This window comes from Podarcis cretensis, assembly GCF_951804945.1.
Source record: "Podarcis cretensis genome assembly, chromosome: 16".
Taxonomy (NCBI): domain Eukaryota; kingdom Metazoa; phylum Chordata; class Lepidosauria; order Squamata; family Lacertidae; genus Podarcis; species Podarcis cretensis.
Genome location: NC_137186.1, coordinates 44,108,783 through 44,116,990, shown reverse-complemented (window position 1 = coordinate 44,116,990; position 8,208 = coordinate 44,108,783). Strand labels below are relative to the sequence as shown.

The 8,208-nt window shown below is 50.5% G+C and overlaps 1 protein-coding gene across 1 annotated transcript in view; it reads left to right on the top strand.

Moving 5' to 3' along the window:
- Positions 1 to 424: 424 nt before the first annotated feature.
- Positions 425 to 8,208, top strand: part of SEZ6L (seizure related 6 homolog like) — a 188,255-nt gene continuing 180,471 nt past the window's right edge. Inside the window, 3 exon segments of the mRNA XM_079957755.1 lie at positions 425 to 592; positions 595 to 667; positions 788 to 997. Of these exon segments, the coding sequence (XP_079813881.1) occupies positions 440 to 592; positions 595 to 667; positions 788 to 997 (436 nt within the window). The 5' untranslated portion in view covers positions 425 to 439.

Sequence of the window (8,208 nt, the reverse complement as noted above, 5' to 3'; positions counted from 1 at the left end):
GAGTGTCATTAGGATACTTCGCAAAAGGGGCTTCTGGTCGGTAGAGCATTAGACTCATCTCAGGGTCCTGGGTTCGCCCCCCCACCGTTCGAGGCCTGGTTGCAGAGTAAGCGCTCTGCGGCGGTGGCGAGGGGGGCTAGGCGGGGTCACAGGGGACTAAGTTTGGGTGGCTAGGTGGGGTCAGAGGATTGCTCTTCGGGTCCCCGCGCAGAGGACATTCGGGAGTTTTAGCAGCGCCTCGATGTTGACTGAATGCTCTGGACAGGGATATGGCGGCGGGGAAGCGAGTGGGTTGGGTGGGACCGAGGCTGGATTTCCCTGAGTGGCGGGTGGCCGGAGAGGGTCTCCGCTGAAGGTCCTTGGAGCTCACCCGTCCTTTCTTGAGATGTACGGAGCTTGACATGGTCTGGCGATCAATAGGACGGAGGGATTTGTGGACATGGTGTGCGGGTTTTACGAGGTTTCAGAGACGCTTCGGACTGACAAAAGAAAACTTCGTGGAGAACTTAAGGCTCCTGCCATGATTCACGAGGGAAAGGCACTCTGCACGTGCTCAGAGGCGCTCCTCGGCTTCTGCTTCCCCTGCTCCTCAACTGTGCGCCCTGGCACTGGGAGAAAGAGGGTCGTGGGTTGGAATTACATCCTGGAGCCTCTCATCGAGCGGCGGGTGAGGTATTTTCCTGTTGGGGTGGCAAAAGGCGGGGCAGATCGACAGCCCTGATAATCCCCTCCCTCCCTCCCTCCCTCCCTCCTTCCTTCTCTCCCTCCTTCCCCCCTCCCCTCGCAGCTCCAGCGCCGATTTGCAAAGGAGGGACTTCGTCGCTGCCGCCGCCACTACCGAGCCAGGCTGGGAAGAGAGGGAGCGGTCCGCTGGGCTGGGCAACAACTCGAACCGGACCGGGACCCGGACCCAGCACCATGCCGGCCCCCCGAGGGCTCGCCCTGCTCCTCCTCCTCTTCCTCCTGCTGGGCACCCACGCGGCCAGGCGCCCCCAAGGTAGGACCTGCGAACCAGGAAGGAGGGCGGCTTGGAAGGGAGGGGGTCCCGTTTCTCTGCTCGGTCTTTGTCCCCGAGGAAGGGGGACGTGCCGTTGCCATTGGGGAGCAGCGCTGTGCTGGGAGGGGTGTTCAGGAGTCACTCGCCGCTTACCTGTCCGCTGGAGCTTCGCCCCCCCCCCCCCCTTGCAAGCTGGCGCTCAAACTTCCAACACGGTGCAATGGGGATGGGTGGGGGTGTTATTGAGCCCCACCCCCTATCTGCCTTTTGAACTGGGACAAGCGAAGGATAAACTGGGGGAAGAGGCGGAGTGCTCGCGCTGCGCCCGCGTTTGCGTCTGTGTGTGCGGACGTGTGTCCGCTGCCCACGGCGGGACAGAGGCCGGACAGAAGCCTGAGCAGCTTCTGGGAACAACGTTGCTGGGGGTCCCGTCAGGAGGAGGGGGAGGGGAGGCGTGCAGTGGGCGCAGCAACCCCCCTCCCTCCATCACTTCTGCACTTGGCTCTTAAAAGTGGGGATGCCTCTGGTCTGAAGTCCCTTCCTACCTCAGAAGCAGCTGGAGACGGGGCTGGTTTGAACATCGGAACCTGACTTTTACCCAGACAGACCGTGGGTCCATCTAGCTCAGTACTGCCTACACTGACTGGCAGCGGCTCTCCAGGATTTCAGGCAGGAGCCTTTCCCAACTGAGCCCGTAGGTGCTGGGGATTGAAACGCAGACCTGCTTGCAAGGCGGACTATCTACCGCTGAGCAGAAGCAGCGCTGGGGACGGGTCCAAGTCTCGCCCCCGCTTTCCGCTCCATCCAACGCAGGTTGACTTTGCCTGCCTCCCGCGGAAGTGTGGGCAGAGAGGCGGCGGAGTGGAGTCCGCCGAGTCGCCGATTGCATCCTTGCTGCCCCTCCGAGCCCTGGGCTCTCGCTCTCTCCTCTGCCGCCCGCGGGACTCCAGGCCACATGATGCTTGGAGGGCCGCGCTCGCCGCCGCACGAGAAACGCACGAAGCCGCCCTCAGCCAGGAAACTTCCTTAGATGTTGCCTCCAAGCTCAAGGCTCCGGCCAGGCGCTTCTTCTGCTCTCCCGCCTCCATCACTGACACGCTGGAGATCAATGGCTCGCGCGATGCCCTCTCGGAACAACCCGCTCGGGGCTTCCATGAGACGCGGGGCGCCGCCAGGAAGGAGAACAGATCAGCGGCGACTAGGCAGGCAAGCGCCTGGCGGCTTCCTTTCCTTCCTTCCTTCCTTCTCTCCATCCCAGGCTCGCTCCCGCCCGGCGCCCCCGCGCTTGGTCCGCTGCCCATCCTCGTCGGTCGGTCCCATCTCATGCCACGCAAGGCTGGCGAGGACGGGGGCGCCTCGCTCCTGGGCCTGCTCTTCACTTGGGTACACTCGGAATTCTCGGCAGCCCCTTTTTTGCTTTTTCGCTTTTTTAATCAGACTAGTTTCTGGGTCTTTGTGGGTGTTTTCCAAAAAAGGAGAGCGGCCTGCCTTTTGAGAGAGGTTCTCTGGGGGCTGTCCCAGTTGGGCTGCTGGAGGGGAGGCTCCTCAAGCCGGAGCATCTTCCTTGCAGGCCGGAGGTCCTGGGTCCAATCCCTGGCAGTATCTACAGGTAAGGCTGGGAGAGAGCGAGCCCAGCCTGAAAAGCGGGAGAGGCCCTGCCAGTCAGTATAGACAATACAGAGCGAGAAAGACCAATGGTCTAGGGCAGGGTAGGCAACCTAAGGTCCGGGGGCTGGATGTGGCCCAAACGCCTTCTCAATGTGGCCAACGGTTTAGGAATCAGTGTGTTTTTACATGAGTAGAATGTGTCCCTTTGTTTAAAATGCATCTCTGGGTTATTTGTGGGGCCTGCCTGGTGTTTCTACATGAGTAGAATGTGTGCTTTAATTTGAAATGCATCTCTGGGTTATTTGTGGGGCATAGGAATGCGCTCATTTTTTTTCTAAAATATAGTCCGGCCCCCCACATTGTCTGAGGGACAGTGAACCGGCCCACAGCTGAAAAAGGTTGCTGACCCCTGGTCTAGGGTCACAAGGCAGGGTTTATGTTAAGGTTATATTGTTTTTCTTCCTTCCTACATGTGCCCCCTTTGGGGAGAGAGGGGTTCAGGACTGTGTGTATGTTTAGAAACTGACCTTCCTATGCACACTTACTTGGAAGTAAGCCTTCACAGAAATAAATAGGATTTTCTTCTGAGTAGACATAGGGTCATGCCATCAGTATTCCAGAGTGCCACTCCTTTCCTTTAGAAAGGTTTAACTGAGCCCAATTTCAGAATTGAATAAGTAAAACCGTCTTCTGTCCTGCCAAGCTCTCTGAAGTGTGTCAACCACAATGATTTCCACTCTCCCCATCATTTTCTGGCCAAATAGAGAAAGACAGAGGAAGCAGATATTCCTAACAAGATGAAAAGCAAAGGTGGCCCATGAAGGGGGTGAGGGAATCCAAAATCCATAATAGGGCAATGACCTTTGTTAGAGTAACCACCAAACTTTCTAGTCCTCCATAACTCTTCTTCAGGCTAGACTCTAGTCCCTAGGTGGTAAACAAGGGGGGGGGGTGGCTGATGGAGAAACCATGGAGCTAATCTTAAGAGAGGGGTGTTGGAGGAGGTGGCAGCCATCTGAATGCAATTCAAATGCACTGACATAGGAGCCACCTCCTAGAGGCTGAGGGGTCTTTACTCCCCCAATAAAATATTTGAGCCCCCCCAAAGTTGATGGGCATTGTGATTCAAATGGTATCCATGCATTGCATCAGGTGGTGAATTATGCAGGGCAGGGCTTACTTGGGCCCCCCAATATTTTATTCAAGTTGGCATTGAATAATTAAGTCAGTTTCCTACTCCTAGTGCTGCTTTTTTTAAGGTGTTGGTAGGCACCATGAAGTTGTTTCAGTAAGGTGGGAAAGCGTGCCTAATCCTGTTGTTGTAAAATTATCTTTCCCTCCCCCACTGCCCTTCTCTTTGAGCTGAAAGGGGCAACTCCAAAATACTTAATGGGTGAAATTTGAACCTGTGTCTTCAGATCTACCCCTCTTTTATGTGCTGGATTTTCCTGGTCAAAAAACTCTAAGACTGCTGTAGCCTCTGCTGTTTCTTTTGGTAAAAAAAAGGTAAGATGAAGGATGAAGGGTAGAGAAGAGGTCAAAATTGGGAGTGGTCATTGCTGGGGGCACCTCCTCACAATAGCCTTGAGTACCCCCCCCCCCACAATGTGAGAAGGCCAGGTACTTTCCCCCCATGATCATTCAGGCTTGTAAACTGTCTCTGCAAAATAGCCTTTGATGTGGCTGGAGTGATCCCAGCAGCTACATTTCTACCTGCAGGTAGTTTTAACTAGGGATAGAAAGTATCTGCCCACAAACGCTGCCAGGAGAAACTTTGCTGTGAATTCTGTAACTGTGAGTCCTACATTGCAGGGGTTGGACCAGATTACCGCTTGAGTCCTTTCCAACTCATCTCTGTGCCTTCGTACTTTGGGAATACTGGTAACATCCCAAGGCGACTGTCAATAGGACCTATTGATCAACAGCTCCACAAATGCCCTGAACACATTCCTCCCACCCCACTCCATGCCGCAGGTCTTCCAGGAAGCCTCTTTTTCTCAAACTCAGTATAAAGCAACCAATATTTAAGTCCCCAGGCAAAGCAACCTTCCCCTGGGCGGATCCCCTGGATTATCAAAGAAGTCTGGGGCAGCAGATCTTTTTCTCAGTCCTCCTGCCCTTGTGCAAAGAGGACCACTGGAGCTGCGGGGTTGGCATAAGATGTAACAGGGGACACATTTTCTTTGCACAGAAACTATGCTAGCTGGCGTTAGCTCCCTTACTTGTGAGCTTGTGGCAGGCATCTCCCTGTTCCTTTGCAAGCTGCAACAGCCTGCAAGTTCATTTGGGAAGAGGCTATTTTGAGATGGAAGCCAGCATCACTTTTCACTGGTATTGCAAGATGCCGGGCTGCTGACTGCCCAGCTCTTCAGAGTCCCATCATGTGACCAACTGGAAGCCAGCAAACATCCCTATGTGGTCACCTGAATCTCATTTTTGCATGCCAAAACACTCCCATTTGGGAAGGGGCATTGAAGAGGTGCTTCTGTCCTGGATGTTGCTGTCTTAGGTCACTGGCTGCTGTGGATACACAGCATATTTCTTGTGGCTTTTCTCCCAGCTTCTGCATGTTGCTTCTGTCACTTCTGTTGGACATCTGACATTCTATCTTCCATGGACACTCTCACTCCTCCATGGCAAAATAGGGTTTGGGGTTTCATGGGACATTCTGAGGTATGACACATTCATTTGCAATATCCTCAAAAAGAATATTGTGGCGCTGGAAAAGGTTCAAGAAAGGGCAACTAAAATGATTAAGAGGATAGAGATACTCCATCATCATCAGCATCCTCTGCTCTTCATCAGTAGTAGAAGTAGTAGTAGAAGTAATTTATTTGTACCCCACCCTGAGTAGCCCCAGCCACTCTGGGCAACTTCCAGCATATGTAAAAACATAATAAAATGTTAAACCTTAAAAAGCTTCCCTATACAGGGCTGCCTTTAGATATCTTCTAAAGGTTGTTTAGTTACTCATCTCCTTGACATCTGATGGAAGGGCATTCCACAGGGAGGGTGCACTAACTACCAAGAATACCCTCTGCCTGGTTCCCTGTAACCTCATTTCTCACACTGAGAGAACTGCCAGAAGACCCTCAGTGTTTGATCTCAGTGTCCGGGCTGAATGATGGGGGTGGAGACGCTCCTTCAGGCATACAGGGCTGAGGCCGTTTAGATCTCAGGACAGTTCACCACATAAAAATACAAGATAAAAACACAAAATACATACTAAAAACAAGAGCAAAACAAACCCCAAGAACCTCTTTTCTCCGTTTAGGGCTTTTTAGTTTAGAGAAGAGGTGAGAAAGAGGTGACATGTTAGAAGTCCATAAAATTATGCATGGGATGGAGAATGCAGAGAGAGAGAAAAGTTTTCCTCCCTCTCGCGTAATACTAGAACCTGTGGGCATCCCATGAAGCTGAATGCTGGAAGGTTCAGGACAGAGAAAAGAAAGGATTTATTCAGGCAGCACAGTTGGAACTTGCCCCCACAGGAAGCTGTGAGGGCCACCAGCCCAGATGGCTTTGAAAGAGAATTGGATAAATTCATGGCTACTAGCCAGGATGGTCATGCTCAGTGATGCTTCTGACTATCAGTTACTGGAAATTAAAGGAGGGGAGAGGGCTGCTCTTGTGCTCAGGTGCTGCTTGCTGGTTTCCTACAGATATCTGGTTGGCCACTGTGAGAAGAGGATGCTGAACTTGATGGGGACCCATTGGTCTGCTCTAGGATTGGAAAACTGCAATGAGATTCCACCCATCTAGCTTCACATCTTATTTCTGCACCTGGATTCTCTTTGGGACTTAACACTTTAAGTAAACCACTGTACAGTGGTACCTTGGGTTAAGTACTTAATTCATTCCGGAGGTCCATACTTAACCTGAAACTGTTCTTAACCTGAAGACCACTTTAGCTAATGGGGCCTCCTGCTGCTGCTGCGCCGCCGGAGCACAATTTCTGTTCTCATCCTGAAGCAAAGTTCTTAACCTGAGGTACTATTTCTGGGTTAGCGGAGTCTGTAACCTGAAGTGTATGTAACGTGAAGCGTATGTAACCCGAAGTACCACTATAATTAAAATTCTACAAAAAGTGTCTTAGCTACAAGGTGAGGGGCATTGCCCCCTCCTTCAGGCTTCTAATAATAATAATAATAATAATAATTTTTTATTTATACCCCGCCCTCCCCAGCCAAGGCTCAGAGCGGCTTACAAGCAATAATAAAAACAAGATGAATTATTACAACTTAAAAACAAAAATAAAATACAACATTAAAATAATGGAACATTAAAATATTAAAATGTAGCCTCATCGTAGGAGGAGAAGGAAAAGAAAAGAGAAAGAGAGGGAGGGAATCAAACTGGCTGCAAGCCAAAGGCCAGGCGGAACAACTCTGTCTTACAGGCCCTGCGGAAAGAAATCAGATCCTGCAGGGCCCTGGTCTCATGAGGCAGAGCGTTCCATGAGGCTGGAGCCAGAGTTGAAAAGGCCCTGGCTCTGGTTGAAGCTAACCTAACTTCCTTAGGGCCCGGGACCACTAGGGTGTTGCTATTTATGGACCTTGAGGCTCTCCGTGGGGCAGACCGGGAGAGGCGGTCCCGTAGGTACGAGGATCCTAGGCCATGAAGGGCTTTAAAGGTCAAAAGCAGCACCTTAAATCTGACCCTGTACTCCACCAGGAGCCAGTGCAGCTTGAAAAGCACGGGGTGAATATGCTCCCATGGCAGAGACCCCGTGAGGAGCCTCGCTGCAGCATTCTGTTTTTTTTTTTAAAATAAAATTTTTATTAATTTCCAAATTTTTAACATACACAAAAACAACATAAAAACAAACACAAAAAGTCATATTTTCTTTACCTTATTTCCATAAACCTCTTTTCCTGGACTTCCCCATACCTTCCCCTTTTTGCATCCTTAATTTTAAACAATTATTCAGCAACCCTTCTTAGCCAATTAAATATAAATTCATTCTCCTTTTCAATTCCACCCTAAAATCAAACACAGTTTACCGCTGCAATTCTATGTCTTCCTTTCCCTCAGCATTTTAGCACTCCTCAATTTTATAATGATTCTTAAGATACGTCTTAAACTTCTTCCAATCTTCTTCCACAGTCTCTTTCTCTTGGTCGCGGATTCTGCCGGTCATTTCTGCCAGTCCCATAAAGTCAATCACTTTCGCCTGCCATTCCTCCAGCGTGGGTAACTCTTGTGTCTTCCAATACTTTGCTAGAAGAATCCTTGCTGCCGTAGTAGCGTACAAAAAGAAATTCTTATCCTTCTTCAGCACCAGCTGGCCGACCATACCTAAGAGAAATGCCTCTGGTTTCTTGTTAAAGGTGCACTTAAGCACTTTCTTAATCTCATTATAAATCATTTCCCAGAAGGCCTTAATCTTTGGGCAGGTCCACCAAAGGTGGAAAAAGGTACCTTCAGTCTCTTTACATTTCCAACATTTGTTATTGGGCAAATGGTAAATCTTCGCAAGCTTGACTGGGGTCATGTACCACCTGTAAATCATTTTCATAATGTTTTCTCGTAGGGCATTACATGCAGTAAATTTAATACCTGTGGTCCATAACTGCTCCCAGTCAGCAAACATAATGTCATGA